At 46.1% G+C, this 19,933-nt stretch overlaps 1 protein-coding gene across 1 annotated transcript in view; it reads right to left on the bottom strand.

Moving 5' to 3' along the window:
• CA9 (carbonic anhydrase 9) overlaps positions 1 to 19,933 on the bottom strand; it is a 256,454-nt gene that overhangs the window by 147,342 nt on the left and 89,179 nt on the right. Inside the window, exon 4 of the mRNA XM_063453520.1 lies at positions 13,014 to 13,156. Coding sequence (XP_063309590.1) covers positions 13,014 to 13,156 — 143 coding nt within the window. The remainder of the gene's footprint in view (positions 1 to 13,013; positions 13,157 to 19,933) is intronic.

Genomic DNA, 19,933 nt, shown 5'->3' with positions numbered 1-19,933 from the left:
CACTAAATATACAGTCACAGGCAATAACCAGCCAGTCACACTAAATATACAGTCACAGGCCATAACCGGTCAGTCACACTAAATATACAGTCACAGGCAATAACCGGTCACACTAAATATACAGTCACAGGCAATAACCGGTCACACTAAATATACAGTCACAGGCAATAACCGGTCACACTAAATATACAGTCACAGGCAATAACCGGTCAGTCACACTAAATATACAGTCACAGGCAATAACCGGTCAGTCACACTAAATATACAGTCACAGGCAATAACCGGTCAGTCACACTAAATATACAGTCACAGGCAATAACCGGTCACTCACACTAAATATACAGTCACAGGCAATAACCGGTTAGTCACACTAAATATACAGTCACAGGCAATGACCGGTCACACTAAATATACAGTCACAGGCAATAACCGGTCAGTCACACTAAATATACAGTCACAGGCAGTAACCGGTCAGTCACACTAAATATACAGTCACAGGCAATAACCGGTCACACTAAATATACAGTCACAGGCAATAACCGGTCAGTCACACTAAATATACAGTCACAGGCAGTAACCGGTCAGTCACACTAAATATACAGTCACAGGCAATAACCGGTCACACTAAATATACAGTCACAGGCAATAACCAGTCAATCACACTAAATATACAGTCACAGGCAGTAACCGGTCAGTCACACTAAATATACAGTCACAGGCAATAACCGGTCACACTAAATATACAGTCACAGGCAATAACCGGTCACACTAAATATACAGTCACAGGCAATAACCGGTCAGTCACACTAAATATACAGTCACAGGCAATAACCGGTCAGTCACACTAAATATACAGTCACAGGCAATAACCGGTCAGTCACACTAAATATACAGTCACAGGCAATAACGGGTCACACTAAATATACAGTCACAGGCAATAACCGGTCAGTCACACTAAATATACAGTCACAGGCAATAACCGGTCAGTCACACTAAATATACAGTCACAGGCAATAACCGGTTAGTCACACTAAATATACAGTCACAGGCAATAACCGGTCACACTAAATATACAGTCACAGGCAATAACCGGTCAGTCACACTAAATATACAGTCACAGGCAATAACCGGCCAGTCACACTAAATATACAGTCACAGGCAATAACCGGTCAGTCACACTAAATATACAGTCACAGGCAATAACCGGTCAATCACACTAAATATACAGTCACAGGCAATAACCGGTCAATCACACTAAATATACAGTCACAGGCAGTAACCGGTTAGTCACACTAAATATACAGTCACAGGCAATAACCGGTCAGTCACACTAAATATACAGTCACAGGCAATAACCGGTCAATCACACTAAATATACAGTCACAGGCAATAACCGGTCAATCACACTAAATATACAGTCACAGGCAGTAACCGGTTAGTCACACTAAATATACAGTCACAGGCAATAACCGGTCACACTAAATATACAGTCACAGGCAATAACCGGTCAGTCACACTAAATATACAGTCACAGACAGTAACCGGTCACACTAAATATACAGTCACAGGCAATAACCGGCCAGTCACACTAAATATACAGTCACAGGCAATAACCGGTCAGTCACACTAAATATACAGTCACAGGCAATAACCGGTCAGTCACACTAAATATACAGTCACAGGCAATAACCGGTCAATCACACTAAATATACAGTCACAGGCAATAACCGGTCAATCACACTAAATATACAGTCACAGGCAATAACCGGTCACACTAAATATACAGTCACAGGCAATAACCGGCCAGTCACACTAAATATACAGTCACAGGCAATAACCGGTCAGTCACACTAAATATACAGTCACAGGCAATAACCGGTCAATCACACTAAATATACAGTCACAGGCAATAACCGGTCAATCACACTAAATATACAGTCACAGGCAGTAACCGGTTAGTCACACTAAATATACAGTCACAGGCAATAACCGGTCAATCACACTAAATATACAGTCACAGGCAGTAACCGGTTAGTCACACTAAATATACAGTCACAGGCAATAACCGGTCAATCACACTAAATATACCGTCACAGGCAATAACCAGTCAGTCACACTAAATATACAGTCACAGGCAATAACCGGTCAATCACACTAAATATACAGTCACAGGCAATAACCGGTCAGTCACACTAAATATACAGTCACAGGCAATAACCGGTCACACTAAATATACAGTCACAGGCAATAACCGGTCAGTCACACTAAATATACAGTCACAGGCAATAACCGGTCACACTAAATATACAGTCACAGGCGATAACCGGTCAGTCACACTAAATATACAGTCACAGGCAATAACCGGTCAATCACACTAAATATACAGTCACAGGCAATAACCGGTCAGTCACACTAAATATACAGTCACAGGCAATAACCGGTCACACTAAATATACAGTCACAGGCAATAACCGGTCAGTCACACTAAATATACAGTCACAGGCAATAACCAGTCACACTAAATATACAGTCACAGGCAATAACCGGTCAGCCACACTAAATATACAGTCACAGGCAATAACCGGTCAGCCACACTAAATATACAGTCACAGGCAATAACCGGTCAATCACACTAAATATACCGTCACAGGCAATAACCGGTCAGTCACACTAAATATACAGTCACAGGCAATAACCGGTCAATCACACTAAATATACCGTCACAGGCAATAACCGGTCAGTCACACTAAATATACAGTCACAGGCAATAACCGGTCAGTCACACTAAATATACAGTCACAGGCAATAACCGGTTAGTCACACTAAATATACAGTCACAGGCAGTAACCGGTTAGTCACACTAAATATACAGTCACAGGCAATAACCGGTCACACTAAATATACAGTCACAGGCAATAACCGGTCAGTCACACTAAATATACAGTCACAGACAGTAACCGGTCACACTAAATATACAGTCACAGGCAATAACCGGCCAGTCACACTAAATATACAGTCACAGGCAATAACCGGTCAGTCACACTAAATATACAGTCACAGGCAATAACCGGTCAGTCACACTAAATATACAGTCACAGGCAATAACCGGTCAATCACACTAAATATACAGTCACAGGCAATAACCGGTCAATCACACTAAATATACAGTCACAGGCAATAACCGGTCACACTAAATATACAGTCACAGGCAATAACCGGCCAGTCACACTAAATATACAGTCACAGGCAATAACCGGTCAGTCACACTAAATATACAGTCACAGGCAATAACCGGTCAATCACACTAAATATACAGTCACAGGCAATAACCGGTCAATCACACTAAATATACAGTCACAGGCAGTAACCGGTTAGTCACACTAAATATACAGTCACAGGCAATAACCGGTCAATCACACTAAATATACAGTCACAGGCAGTAACCGGTTAGTCACACTAAATATACAGTCACAGGCAATAACCGGTCAATCACACTAAATATACCGTCATAGGCAATAACCAGTCAGTCACACTAAATATACAGTCACAGGCAATAACCGGTCAATCACACTAAATATACAGTCACAGGCAATAACCGGTCAGTCACACTAAATATACAGTCACAGGCAATAACCGGTCACACTAAATATACAGTCACAGGCAATAACCGGTCAGTCACACTAAATATACAGTCACAGGCAATAACCGGTCACACTAAATATACAGTCACAGGCAATAACCGGTCAGTCACACTAAATATACAGTCACAGGCAATAACCGGTCACACTAAATATACAGTCACAGGCAATAACCGGTCAGTCACACTAAATATACAGTCACAGGCAATAACCAGTCACACTAAATATACAGTCACAGGCAATAACCGGTCAGCCACACTAAATATACAGTCACAGGCAATAACCGGTCAGCCACACTAAATATACAGTCACAGGCAATAACCGGTCAATCACACTAAATATACCGTCACAGGCAATAACCGGTCAGTCACACTAAATATACAGTCACAGGCAATAACCGGTCAATCACACTAAATATACCGTCACAGGCAATAACCGGTCAGTCACACTAAATATACAGTCACAGGCAATAACCGGTCAGTCACACTAAATATACAGTCACAGGCAATAACCGGTCAGTCACACTAAATATACAGTCACAGGCAATAACCGGTCAGTCACACTAAATATACAGTCACAGGCAATAACCGGTCAGTCACACTAAATATACAGTCACAGGCAATAACCGGTCAGTCACACTAAATATACAGTCACAGGCAATAACCGGTCACACTAAATATACAGTTACAGGCAATGACCGGTCAATCACACTAAATATACAGTTACAGGCAATAACCGGTCAGTCACACTAAATATACAGTCACAGGCAATAACCGGTCAGTCACACTAAATATACAGTCACAGGCAATAACCGGTCAGTCACACTAAATATACAGTCACAGGCAATAACCAGCCAGTCACACTAAATATACAGTCACAGGCAATAACCGGTCACACTAAATATACAGTCACAGGCAATAACCGGTCAATCACAGTAAATATACAGTCACAGGCAATAACCGGTCAGTCACACTAAATATACAGTCACAGGCAATAACCGGTCAGTCACACTAAATATACAGTCACAGGCAATAACCGGTCAGTCACACTAAATATACAGTCACAGGCAATAACGGGTCACACTAAATATACAGTCACAGGCAATAACCGGTCAGTCACACTAAATATACAGTCACAGGCAATAACCGGTCAGTCACACTAAATATACAGTCACAGGCAATAACCGGTTAGTCACACTAAATATACAGTCACAGGCAATAACCGGTCACACTAAATATACAGTCACAGGCAATAACCGGTCAATCACACTAAATATACAGTCACAGGCAATAACCGGTCAGTCACACTAAATATACAGTCACAGGCAATAACCGGCCAGTCACACTAAATATACAGTCACAGGCAATAACCGGTCAGTCACACTAAATATACAGTCACAGGCAATAACCGGTCAATCACACTAAATATACAGTCACAGGCAATAACCGGTCAATCACACTAAATATACAGTCACAGGCAGTAACCGGTTAGTCACACTAAATATACAGTCACAGGCAATAACCGGTCAGTCACACTAAATATACAGTCACAGGCAATAACCGGTCAATCACACTAAATATACAGTCACAGGCAATAACCGGTCACACTAAATATACAGTCACAGACAATAACCGGTCAGTCTCACTAAATATACAGTCACAGGCAATAACCGGTTAGTCACACTAAATATACAGTCACAGGCAATAACCGGTCAATCACACTAAATATACAGTCACAGGCAATAACCGGTCAGTCACACTAAATATACAGTCACAGGCAATAACCGGTCAGTCACACTAAATATACAGTCACAGGCAATAACCGGTCAGTCACACTAAATATACCGTCACAGGCAATAACCGGTCGCACTAAATATACAGTCACAGACAATAACCGGTCAGTCTCACTAAATATACAGTCACAGGCAATAACCGGTTAGTCACACTAAATATACAGTCACAGGCAATAACCGGTCAATCACACTAAATATACAGTCACAGGCAATAACCGGTTAGCCACACTAAATATACAGTCACAGGCAATAACCGGTCAGTCACACTAAATATACAGTCACAGGCAATAACCGGTCAGTCACACTAAATATACAGTCACAGGCAATAACCGGTCAGTCACACTAAATATACAGTCACAGGCAATAACCGGTCAGTCACACTAAATATACAGTCACAGGCAATAACCGGTTAGCCACACTAAATATACAGTCACAGGCAATAACCGGTCAGTCACACTAAATATACAGTCACAGGCAATAACCGGTCAGTCACACTAAATATACAGTCACAGGCAATAACCGGTCAGTCACACTAAATATACAGTCACAGGCAATAACCGGTCAGTCACACTAAATATACAGTCACAGGCAATAACCGGTCAGTCACACTAAATATACAGTCACAGGCAATAACCGGTCAGTCACACTAAATATACAGTCACAGGCAATAACCGGTTAGCCACACTAAATATACAGTCACAGGCAATAACCGGTCAGTCACACTAAATATACAGTCACAGGCAGTAACCGGTCACACTAAATATACAGTCACAGGCAATAACCGGTCAGTCACACTATATATACAGTCACAGGCAATAACCGGTCAGTCACACTAAATATACAGTCACAGGCAATAACCGGTCAGTCACACTAAATATACAGTCACAGGCAATAACCGGTCAGTCACACTAAATATACAGTCACAGACAATAACCGGTCAGTCACACTAAATATACAGTCACAGGCAATAACCGGTCAGTCACACTAAATATACAGTCACAGACAATAACCGGTCAGTCACACTAAATATACAGTCACAGGCAATAACCGGTCAGTCACACTAAATATACAGTCACAGGCAATAACCAGTCACACTAAATATACAGTCACAGGCAATAACCGGTCACACTAAATATACAGTCACAGGCAATAACCGGTCACACTAAATATACAGTCACAGGCAATAACCGGTCAGTCACACTAAATATACAGTCACAGGCAATAACCGGTCAGTCACACTAAATATACAGTCACAGGCAATAACCGGTCAGTCACACTAAATATACAGTCACAGGCAATAACCGGTCAGTCACACTAAATATACAGTCACAGGCAATGACCGGTCACACTAAATATACAGTCACAGGCAATAACCGGTCAATCACACTAAATATACAGTCACAGGCAATAACCGGTCAGTCACACTAAATATACAGTCACAGGCAATAACCGGTCAGTCACACTAAATATACAGTCACAGGCAGTAACCGGTCAGTCACACTAAATATACAGTCACAGGCAATAACCGGTTAGTCACACTAAATATACAGTCACAGGCAATAACCGGTCAGTCACACTAAATATACAGTCACAGGCAATAACCGGTCAGTCACACTAAATATACAGTCACAGGCAATAACCGGTCACACTAAATATACAGTCACAGGCAATGACCGGTCAGTCACACTAAATATACAGTCACAGGCAATAACCGGTCAGTCACACTAAATATACAGTCACAGGCAATAACCGGTCAGTCACACTAAATATACAGTCACAGGCAATAACCGGTCAGTCACACTAAATATACAGTCACAGGCAATAACCGGTCAATCACACTAAATATACAGTCACAGGCAATAACCGGTCAGTCACACTAAATATACAGTCACAGGCAATAACCGGTCAGTCACACTAAATATACAGTCACAGGCAATAACCGGTCAGTCACACTAAATATACAGTCACAGGCAGTAACCGGTCAGTCACACTAAATATACAGTCACAGGCAATAACCGGTCAGTCACACTAAATATACAGTCACAGGCAATAACCGGTCAGTCACACTAAATATACAGTCACAGGCAGTAACCGGTCAGTCACACTAAATATACAGTCACAGGCAATAACCGGTCAGTCACACTAAATATACAGTCACAGGCAATAACCGGTCAGTCACACTAAATATACAGTCACAGGCAATAACCGGTCAGTCACACTAAATATACCGTCACAGGCAATAACCGGTCGCACTAAATATACAGTCACAGACAATAACCGGTCAGTCTCACTAAATATACAGTCACAGGCAATAACCGGTTAGTCACACTAAATATACAGTCACAGGCAATAACCGGTCAATCACACTAAATATACAGTCACAGGCAATAACCGGTTAGCCACACTAAATATACAGTCACAGGCAATAACCGGTCAGTCACACTAAATATACAGTCACAGGCAGTAACCGGTCAGTCACACTAAATATACAGTCACAGGCAATAACCGGTCAGTCACACTAAATATACAGTCACAGGCAATAACCGGTCAGTCACACTAAATATACAGTCACAGGCAATAACCGGTCAATCACACTAAATATACAGTCACAGGCAATAACCAGTCAGTCACACTAAATATACAGTCACAGGCAATAACCGGTCAGTCACACTAAATATACAGTCACAGGCAATAACCGGTCAGTCACACTAAATATACAGTCACAGGCAATAACCGGTCAGTCACACTAAATATACCGTCACAGGCAATAACCGGTCAATCACACTAAATATACAGTCACAGGCAATAACCGGTCAGTCACACTAAATATACCGTCACAGGCAATAACCGGTCAATCACACTAAATATACAGCCACAGGCAATAACCGGTCAATCACACTAAATATACAGTCACAGGCAATAACCGGTCAGTCACACTAAATATACAGTCACAGGCAATAACCGGTCAGTCACACTAAATATACAGTCACAGGCAGTAACCGGTCAGTCACACTAAATATACAGTCACAGGCAATAACCGGTCAGTCACACTAAATATACAGTCACAGGCAATAACCGGTCAGTCACACTAAATATACAGTCACAGGCAATAACCGGTCAGTCACACTAAATATACAGTCACAGGCAATAACCGGTCAGTCACACTAAATATACAGTCACAGGCAATAACCGGTCAGTCACACTAAATATACAGTCACAGGCAATAACCGGTCAATCACACTAAATATACAGTCACAGGCAATAACCGGTCAGTCACACTAAATATACAGTCACAGGCAATAACCGGTCAGTCACACTAAATATACAGTCACAGGCAATAACCGGTCAGTCACACTAAATATACCGTCACAGGCAATAACCGGTCAATCACACTAAATATACAGTCACAGGCAATAACCGGTCAGTCACACTAAATATACAGTCACAGGCAATAACCGGTCTATCACACTAAATATACAGTCACAGGCAATAACCGGTCAGTCACACTAAATATACAGTCACAGGCAGTAACCGGTCAGTCACACTAAATATACAGTCACAGGCAATGACCGGTCAGTCACACTAAATATACAGTCACAGGCAATAACCGGTCAGTCACACTAAATATACAGTCACAGACAGTAACCGGTCACACTAAATATACAGTCACGGGCAATAACCGGTCAGTCACACTAAATATACAGTCACAGGCAATAACCGGTCAGTCACACTAAATATACAGTCACAGGCAATAACCGGTCAGTCACACTAAATATACAGTCACAGGCAATAACCGGTCAGTCACACTAAATATACAGTCACAGGCAATAACCGGTCAGTCACACTAAATATACAGTCACAGGCAATAACCGGTCACACTAAATATACAGTCACAGGCAATAACCGGTCAGTCACACTAAATATACAGTCACAGGCAATAACCGGTCAGTCACACTAAATATACCGTCACAGGCAATAACCGGTCACACTAAATATACAGTCACAGGCAATAACCGGTCAGTCACACTAAATATACAGTCACAGGCAATAACCGGTCAGTCACACTAAATATACAGTCACAGGCAATAACCGGTCAGTCACACTAAATATACAGTCACAGGCAATAACCGGTCAGTCACACTAAATATACAGTCACAGGCAATAACCGGTCAGTCACACTAAATATACAGTCACAGGCAATAACCGGTCAGTCACACTAAATATACAGTCACAGGCAATAACCGGTCACACTAAATATACAGTCACAGGCAATAACCGGTCACACTAAATATACAGTCACAGGCAATAACCGGTCAGTCACACTAAATATACAGTCACAGGCAATAACCAGTCAGTCACACTAAATATACAGTCACAGGCAATAACCGGTCACACTAAATATACAGTCACAGGCAATAACCGGTCAGTCACACTAAATATACAGTCACAGGCAATAACCGGTCACACTAAATATACAGTCACAGGCAGTAACCGGTCAGTCACACTAAATATACAGTCACAGGCAATAACCAGTCAGTCACACTAAATATACAGTCACAGGCAATAACCGGTCAGTCACACTAAATATACAGTCACAGGCAATAACCAGTCAGTCACACTAAATATACAGTCACAGGCAATAACCGGTCAGTCACACTAAATATACAGTCACAGGCAATAACCGGTCAGTCACACTAAATATACAGTCACAGGCAATAACCGGTCAGTCACACTAAATATACAGTCACAGGCAATAACCGGTCAGTCACACTAAATATACAGTCACAGGCAATAACCGGTCAGTCACACTAAATATACAGTCACAGGCAATAACCGGTCACACTAAATATACAGTCACAGGCAATAACCGGTCAATCACACTAAATATACAGTCACAGGCAATAACCGGTCAATCACACTAAATATACAGTCACAGGCAATAACCGGTCAGTCACACTAAATATACAGTCACAGGCAATAACCGGTCAGTCACACTAAATATACAGTCACAGGCAATAACCGGTCAATCACACTAAATATACAGTCACAGGCAATAACCGGTCAGTCACACTAAATATACAGTCACAGGCAATAACCGGTCAGTCACACTAAATATACAGTCACAGGCAATAACCGGTCAATCACACTAAATATACAGTCACAGGCAATAACCGGTCAATCACACTAAATATACAGTCACAGGCAATAACCGGTTAGCCACACTAAATATACAGTCACAGGCAATAACCGGTCACACTAAATATACAGTCACAGGCAATGACCGGTCAGTCACACTAAATATACAGCCACAGGCAGTAACCGGTCAGTCACACTAAATATACAGTCACAGGCAATAACCGGTCACACTAAATATACAGTCACAGGCAATAACCGGTCAGTCACACTAAATATACAGTCACAGGCAATAACCGGTCAGTCACACTAAATATACAGTCACAGGCAATAACCGGTCAGTCACACTAAATATACAGTCACAGGCAGTAACCGGTCACACTAAATATACAGTCACAGGCAGTAACCGGTCAGTCACACTAAATATACAGTCACAGGCAATAACCGGTCACACTAAATATACAGTCACAGGCAATAACCGGTCAGTCACACTAAATATACAGTCACAGGCAATAACCGGTCAGTCACACTAAATATACAGTCACAGGCAATAACCGGTCACACTAAATATACAGTCACAGGCAATAACCGGTCAGTCACACTAAATATACAGTCACAGGCAGTAACCGGTCAGTCACACTAAATATACAGTCACAGGCAATAACCGGTCAGTCACACTAAATATACAGTCACAGGCAATAACCGGTCACTCACACTAAATATACAGTCACAGGCAGTAACCGGTCAGTCACACTAAATATACAGTCACAGGCAATAACCGGTCACACTAAATATACAGTCACAGGCAATAACCGGTCAGTCACACTAAATATACAGTCACAGGCAGTAACCGGTCAGTCACACTAAATATACAGTCACAGGCAATAACCGGTCAGTCACACTAAATATACAGTCACAGGCAATAACCGGTCACACTAAATATACAGTCACAGGCAGTAACCGGTCACACTAAATATACAGTCACAGGCAATAACCGGTCAGTCACACTAAATATACAGTCACAGGCAATAACCGGTCAGTCACACTAAATATACAGTCACAGGCAATGACCGGTCAGTCACACTAAATATACAGTCACAGGCAATAACCGGTCAGTCACACTAAATATACAGTCACAGGCAATAACCGGTCACACTAAATATACAGTCACAGGCAATAACCGGTCACACTAAATATACAGTCACAGGCAATAACCGGTCAGTCACACTAAATATACAGTCACAGGCAATAACCAGTCAGTCACACTAAATATACAGTCACAGGCAATAACCGGTCAGTCACACTAAATATACAGTCACAGGCAATAACCGGTCAGTCACACTAAATATACAGTCACAGGCAATAACCGGTCAGTCACACTAAATATACAGTCACAGGCAATAACCGGTCAGTCACACTAAATATACAGTCACAGACAATAACCGGTCACACTAAATATACAGTCACAGGCAGTAACCGGTCAGTCTCACTAAATATACAGTCACAGACAATAACCGGTCAGTCACACTAAATATACAGTCACAGGCAATAACCAGTCAGTCACACTAAATATACAGTCACAGGCAATAACCGGTCACACTAAATATACAGTCACAGGTAATAACCGGTCAGTCTCACTAAATATACAGTCACAGGCAGTAACCGGTCAGTCTCACTAAATATACAGTCACAGGCAATAACCAGCCAGTCACACTAAATATACAGTCACAGGCAATAACCGGTCACACTAAATATACAGTCACAGGCAATAACCGGTCACACTAAATATACAGTCACAGGCAATAACCGGTCAGTCACACTAAATATACAGTCACAGGCAATAACCGGTCAGTCACACTAAATATACAGTCACAGGCAATAACCGGTCAGTCACACTAAATATACAGTCACAGGCAATAACCGGTCAGTCACACTAAATATACAGTCACAGACAGTAACCGGTCACACTAAATATACAGTCACAGGCAGTAACCGGTCAGTCTCACTAAATATACAGTCACAGACAATAACCGGTCAGTCACACTAAATATACAGTCACAGACAATAACCGGTCACACTAAATATACAGTCACAGGCAGTAACCGGTCAGTCTCACTAAATATACAGTCACAGACAATAACCGGTCAGTCACACTAAATATACAGTCACAGGCAATAACCGGTCAGTCACACTAAATATACAGTCACAGACAATAACCGGTCACACTAAATATACAGTCACAGGCAATGACCGGTCAGTCACACTAAATATACAATAAAAGGGTATACTGACACACAGAGTGTAAAAACAGATACAGCTTACAGACAGACAGGGTGTGCACGCACAGGGGATGAAAACACACAGGGGGTACATACACACACAAGAATGGGAAACATAAAGAAAAGACACACAGAAGGGGTACAGATGCAGGGTCTAGCTAAAGCTTCTACCTCTCCTCGGAACCTGTGCTTGTTAACAGTGTGTTCTGACCCAGGACTGTCTTTGGATCCCCAATGGAAGTGAAGCTGTGCAGCACGGAATGTCTGTGGGAGACCATCAAATACAAGCAGACTGTCTGGAAGGTCCAGGAGCACTATGTATGGAAGACAGCTGTTACACAGAGATATGACAACAAAAAAGGAGACAGCCGCCAGAGGCGGCTCTAGACTTTATGAGACCTTAGGCGAAACAAAAACATGAGGCCCCACTAACAAAAAAGTGTCACATATACACATTGATGCACTGTCTACCTGTGTATGTTTAGAGTGTGTCTGACCGAGAGTATCCTTGTGTGTGTGTGTGTGTGTGTGTGAATGTATGTCTCTGTGAGCATGTTTGCGTTTTTGTCTGAGACCCTATGTGTATGGGGTAGCTGCTTGAAGTGTGCTGTGTGTATGGGGGAGGGGGGAGGTGATGGTGTGGGGGAGGGGGGGGGGTGATGGTGAGAGGGAGAGGGGGGTAATGGTGAGAGGTGGGTGGTGATGGTGAGATGGAGAGGGGGGTGATGGTAATGTGAGAGGGAGAGGGGGGTGATGGTGAGAGGTGGGTGATGGTGTGGGGGGGTGGTGAGGGGTGATGCTGAGGGTGGTGGGGGGTGGTGAGGGGTGATGCTGAGGGTGGTGAGGGGGGTGATGCTGAGGATGGTGAGGGAGGGTGATGCTGAGGGTGGTGGGGGTGCTGAGGCTGAGGGTGGTGGGGGTGGTGAGGCTGAGGCTGAGGATGGTGAGGCTGAAGTTGGTAGGGGTGGTGAGGCTGAGGGTGGTGGGGGGGTGAGGCTGAGGGTGGTGGGGGTAGTGAGGCTGAGGGTGGTGAGGCTGAGTGGGGTGGTGAGGCTGAGGGTGGTGGGGGTGATGTGAGGGGGGTGAGGGAGAACCTACCTTAATTTCCCTGGTGGTTCAGTGGGCTCCCTGGTGGTCCGGTGGCCATTGCTTCCGAGCTGCAGACAATGTAATCTCGCAAGATGTCAGAACGTTGCCGTGGTAACCCGTGGCAACGCTCTGATTGGCCAGTTCTCGCGAGACACATGGTCTGCAGCTCTGCTCACTGCGAAGCTGCAGACCGGTGTCTGTGGTGGCTGGCCTGGCAGCCAGGAGGGGCCTTGCACCCGGGCAAGCCCCCGGGTCCCCTCTTGGTGTCGGGTCCTCGGTCAGCGCGAGGCCTTAGGCGGCCGCCTAAACCGGCTAATTAGAGAGCCATCTCTGACAGCCGCTATACACAGATAGGAAATTAGTCTTGCATTCAGGAAACTAATAAGGGGGGAACAGCAAGTAATAAACTGAATGTGCTACAACCCACATCCCCAGTGACCAACTATAGCTGCTGGCTTGATACCGGTCTCTCTCTGCTCGTAGACCCACATCCCCAGTGACCAACTATAGCTGCTGGCTTGATACCGGTCTCTCTCTGCTCCTAGACCCACATCCCCAGTGACCAACTATAGCTGCTGGCTTGACACCGGTCTCTCTCTGCTGGTAGACCCACATCCCCAGTGACCAACTATAGCTGCTGGCTTGATACCGGTCTCTCTCTGCTCGTAGACCCACATCCCCAGTGACCAACTATAGCTGCTGGCTTGATATTGGTCTCTCTCTGCTGGTAGACCCACATCCCCAGTGACCAACTATAGCTGCTGGCTTGATACCGGTCTCTCTCTGCTCGTAGACCCACATCCCCAGTGACCAACTATAGCTGCTGGCTTGATACTGGTCTCTCTCTGCTGGTAGACCCACATCCCCAGTGACCAACTATAGCTGCTGGCTTGATACCGGTCTCTCTCTGCTGGTAGACCCACATCCCCAGTGACCAACTATAGCTGCTGGCTTGATACCGGTCTCTCTCTGCTGGTAGACCCACATCCCCAGTGACCAAATATAGCTGCTGGCTTGATACCGGTCTCTCTCTGTTCCCAGACCCACATCCCCAGTGACCAACTATAGCTGCTGGCTTGATACCGGTCTCTCTGCTCCCAGACCCACATCCCCAGTGACCAACTATAGCTGCTGGCTTGATACCGATCTCTCTCTGCTCCCAGACCCACATCCCCAGTGACCAACTATAGCTGCTGGCTTGATACCGGTCTCTCTCTGCTGGTAGACCCACATCCCCAGTGACCAACTATAGCTGCTGGCTTGATACCGGTCTCTCTCTGCTGGTAGACCCACATCCCCAGTGACCAACTATAGCTGCTGGCTTGATACTGGTCTCTCTCTGCTGGTAGAATCATATCCCCAGTGACCAACTATAGCTGCTGGCTTGATACCGGTCTCTCTCTGCTGGTAGAATCATATCCCCAGTGACCAACTATAGCTGCTGGCTTGATACCGGTCTCTCTCTGCTGGTAGACCCACATCCCCAGTGACCAACTATAGCTGCTGGCTTGATACCGGTCTCTCTCTGCTGGTACAATCACATTCCCAGTGACCAACTATAGCTGCTGGCTTGATACCGGTCTCTCTCTGCTGGTAGACCCACATCCCCAGTGACCAACTATAGCTGATGGCTTGATACCGGTCTCTCTCTGCTGGTAGAATCATATCCCCAGTGACCAACTATAGCTGCTGGCTTGATACCGGTCTCTCTCTGCTGGTAAACTCACATCCCCAGTGACCAACTATAGCTGCTGGCTTGATACCGGTCTCTCTCTGCTGGTAGAATCCTATCCCCAGTGACCAACTATAGCTGCTGGCTTGATACCGGTCTCTCTCTGCTCCTAGACCCACATCCCCAGTGACCAACTATAGCTGCTGGCTTGATACCGGTCTCTCTCTGCTCCCAGACCCACATCCCCAGTGACCAACTATAGCTGCTGGCTTGATACCGGTCTCTCTCTGCTGGTAGACCCACATCCCCAGTGACCAACTATAGCTGCTGGCTTGATACCGGTCTCTCTCTGCTGGTACAATCACATTCCCAGTGACCAACTATAGCTGCTGGCTTGATACCGGTCTCTCTCTGCTGGTAGACCCACATCCCCAGTGACCAACTATAGCTGATGGCTTGATACCGGTCTCTCTCTGCTGGTAGAATCATATCCCCAGTGACCAACTATAGCTGCTGGCTTGATACCGGTCTCTCTCTGCTGGTAAACTCACATCCCCAGTGACCAACTATAGCTGCTGGCTTGATACCGGTCTCTCTCTGCTGGTAGAATCCTATCCCCAGTGACCAACTATAGCTGCTGGCTTGATACCGGTCTCTCTCTGCTCCTAGACCCACATCCCCAGTGACCAACTATAGCTGCTGGCTTGATACCGGTCTCTCTCTGCTCCCAGACCCACATCCCCAGTGACCAACTATAGCTGCTGGCTTGATACCGGTCTCTCTCTGCTGGTAGACCCACATCCCCAGTGACCAACTATAGCTGCTGGCTTGATATTGGTCTCTCTCTGCTGGTAGACCCACATCCCCAGTGACAAACTATAGCTGCTGGCTTGATACCGGTCTCTCTCTGCTCGTAGACCCACATCCCCAGTGACCAACTATAGCTGCTGGCTTGATACCGGTCTCTCTCTGCTCCTAGACCCACATCCCCAGTGACCAACTATAGCTGCTGGCTTGATACCGGTCTCTCTCTGCTCGTAGACCCACATCCCCAGTGACCAACTATAGCTGCTGGCTTGATACCGGTCTCTCTCTGCTGGTAGACCCACATCCCCAGTGACCAACTATAGCTGCTGGCTTGATACCGGTCTCTCTCTGCTGGTAGACCCACATCCCCAGTGACCAACTATAGCTGCTGGCTTGATACCGGTCTCTCTCTGCTGGTAGACCCACATCCCCAGTGACCAACTATAGCTGCTGGCTTGATACCGGTATCTCTCTGCTGGTAGACCCACATCCCCAGTGACCAACTATAGCTGCTGGCTTGATACCGGTCTCTCTCTTCTCCCAGACCCACATCCCCAGTGACCAACTATAGCTGCTGGCTTGATACCGGTCTCTCTCTGTTGGTAGACCCACATCCCCAGTGACCAACTATAGCTGCTGGCTTGATACCGGTCTCTCTCTGCTGGTAGACCCACATCCCCAGTGACCAACTATAGCTGCTGGCTTGATACCGGTTTCTCTCTGCTGGTAGACCCACATCCCCAGTGACCAACTATAGCTGCTGGCTTGATACCGGTCTCTCTCTGCTCCCAGACCCACATCCCCAGTGACCAACTATAGCTGCTGGCTTGATACCGGTCTCTCTCTGCTGGTAGACCCACATCCCCAGTGACCAACTATAGCTGCTGGCTTGATACCGGTCTCTCTCTGCTGGTAGACCCACATCCCCAGTGACCAACTATAGCTGCTGGCTTGATACCGGTCTCTCTCTGCTGGTAGACCCACATCCCCAGTGACCAACTATAGCTGCTGGCTTGATACTGGTCTCTCTCTGCTGGTAGAATCATATCCCCAGTGACCAACTATAGCTGCTGGCTTGATACCGGTCTCTCTCTGCTGGTAGAATCATATCCCCAGTGACCAACTATAGCTGCTGGCTTGATACCAGTCTCTCTCTGCTGGTAGACCCACATCCCCAGTGACCAACTATAGCTGCTGGCTTGATACCGGTCTCTATCTGCTGGTAGAATCATATCCCCAGTGACCAACTATAGCTGCTGGCTTGATACCGGTCTCTCTCTGCTCCTAGACCCACATCCCCAGTGACCAACTATAGCTGCTGGCTTGATACCGGTCTCTCTCTGCTGGTAGACCCACATCCCCAGTGACCAACTATAGCTGCTGGCTTGATACCGGTCTCTCCCTGCTGGTAGACCCACATCCCCAGTGACCAACTATAGCTGCAGGCTTGATACCGGTCTCTCTCTGCTCCCAGACCCACATCCCCAGTGACCAACTATAGCTGCTGGCTTGATACTGGTCTCTCTCTGCTGGTAGACCCACATCCCCAGTGACCAACTATAGCTGATGGCTTGATACTGGTCTCTCTCTGCTGGTAGAATCATATCCCCAGTGACCAACTATAGCTGCTGGCTTGATACCGGTCTCTCTCTGCTGGTAGACCCACATCCCCAGTGACCAACTATAGCTGCTGGCTTGATACCGGTCTCTCTCTGCTGGTAGACCCACATCCCCAGTGACCAACTATAGCTGCTGGCTTGATACCGGTCTCTCTCTGCTCCCAGACCCACATCCCCAGTGACCAACTATAGCTGCTGGCTTGATACTGGTCTCTCTCTGCTGGTAGACCCACATCCCCAGTGACCAACTATAGCTGCTGGCTTGATACCGGTCTCTATCTGCTGGTAGAATCATATCCCCAGTGACCAACTATAGCTGCTGGCTTGATACAGGTCTCTCTCTGCTCCTAGACCCACATCCCCAGTGACCAACTATAGCTGCTGGCTTGATACCGGTCTCTGTCTGCTGGTAGACCCACATCCCCAGTGACCAACTATAGCTGCTGGCTTGATACCGGTCTCTCTCTGCTCCCAGACCCACATCCCCAGTGACCAACTATAGCTGCTGGCTTAATTCGGTCTCTCTCTGCTGGTAGGCCCACATCCCCAGTGACCAACTATAGCTGATGGCTTGATACCGGTCTCTCTCTGCTGGTAGAATCACATCCCCAGTGACCAACTATAGCTGCTGGCTTGATACCGGTCTCTCTCTGCTCCCAGACCCACATCCCCAGTGACCAACTATAGCTGCTGGCTTGATACCGGTCTCTCTCTGCTGGTAGAATCATATCCCCAGTGACCAACTATAGCTGCTGGCTTGATACCGGTCTCTCTCTGCTGGTAGACCCACATCCCCAGTGACCAACTATAGCTGCTGGCTTAATTCCGGTCTCTCTCTGCTGGTAGAATCATATCCCCAGTGACCAACTATAGCTGCTGGCTTGATACCGGTCTCTCTCTGCTGGTAGACCCACATCCCCAGTGACCAACTATAGCTGCTGGCTTGATACCGGTCTCTCTCTGCTGGTAGACCCACATCCCCAGTGACCAACTATAGCTGCTGGCTTGATACCGGTCTCTCTCTGCTCCCAGACCCACATCCCCAGTGACCAACTATAGCTGCTGGCTTGATACTGGTCTCTCTCTGCTGGTAGACCCACATCCCCAGTGACCAACTATAGCTGATGGCTTGATACCGGTCTCTCTCTGCTGGTAGAATCATATCCCCAGTGACCAACTATAGCTACTGGCTTGATACCGGTCTCTCTCTGCTGGTAGACCCACATCCCCAGTGACCAACTATAGCTGCTGGCTTGATACCGGTCTCTCTCTGCTGGTAGACCCACATCCCCAGTGACCAACTATAGCTGCTGGCTTGATACCGGTCTCTCTCTGCTCCCAGACGCACATCCCCAGTGACCAACTATAGCTGCTGGCTTGATACCGGTCTCTCTCTGCTGGTAGAATCACATCCTCAGTGACCAACTATAGCTGCTGGCTTGATACCGGTCTCTCTCTGCTCCCAGACCCACATCCCCAGTGACCAACTATAAAAGCTGGCTTGATACCGGTCTCTCTCTGCTGGTAGACCTACATCCCCAGTGACCAACTATAGCTGCTGGCTTGATACCGGTCTCTCTCTGCTCCCAGACGCACATCCCCAGTGACCAACTATAGCTGCTGGCTTGATACCGGTCTCTCTCTGCTGGTAGAATCACATCCCCAGTGACCAACTATAGCTGCTGGCTTGATACCGGTCTCTCTCTGCTCCCAGACCCACATCCCCAGTGACCAACTATAGCTGCTGGCTTGATACCGGTCTCTCTCTGCTGGTAGAATCATATCCCCAGTGACCAACTATAGCTGCTGGCTTGATACCGGTCTCTCTCTGCTGGTAGACCCACATCCCCAGTGACCAACTATAGCTGCTGGCTTGATACCGGTCTCTCTCTGCTGGTAGACCC

The sequence above is a fragment of the Pelobates fuscus genome, chromosome 5 (genome assembly GCF_036172605.1).
Source record: "Pelobates fuscus isolate aPelFus1 chromosome 5, aPelFus1.pri, whole genome shotgun sequence".
NCBI classification, from domain to species: Eukaryota; Metazoa; Chordata; class Amphibia; order Anura; family Pelobatidae; genus Pelobates; species Pelobates fuscus.
Note: the sequence above shows the minus strand (reverse complement) of the source record. Positions and strands in the feature narration are given on the sequence as shown.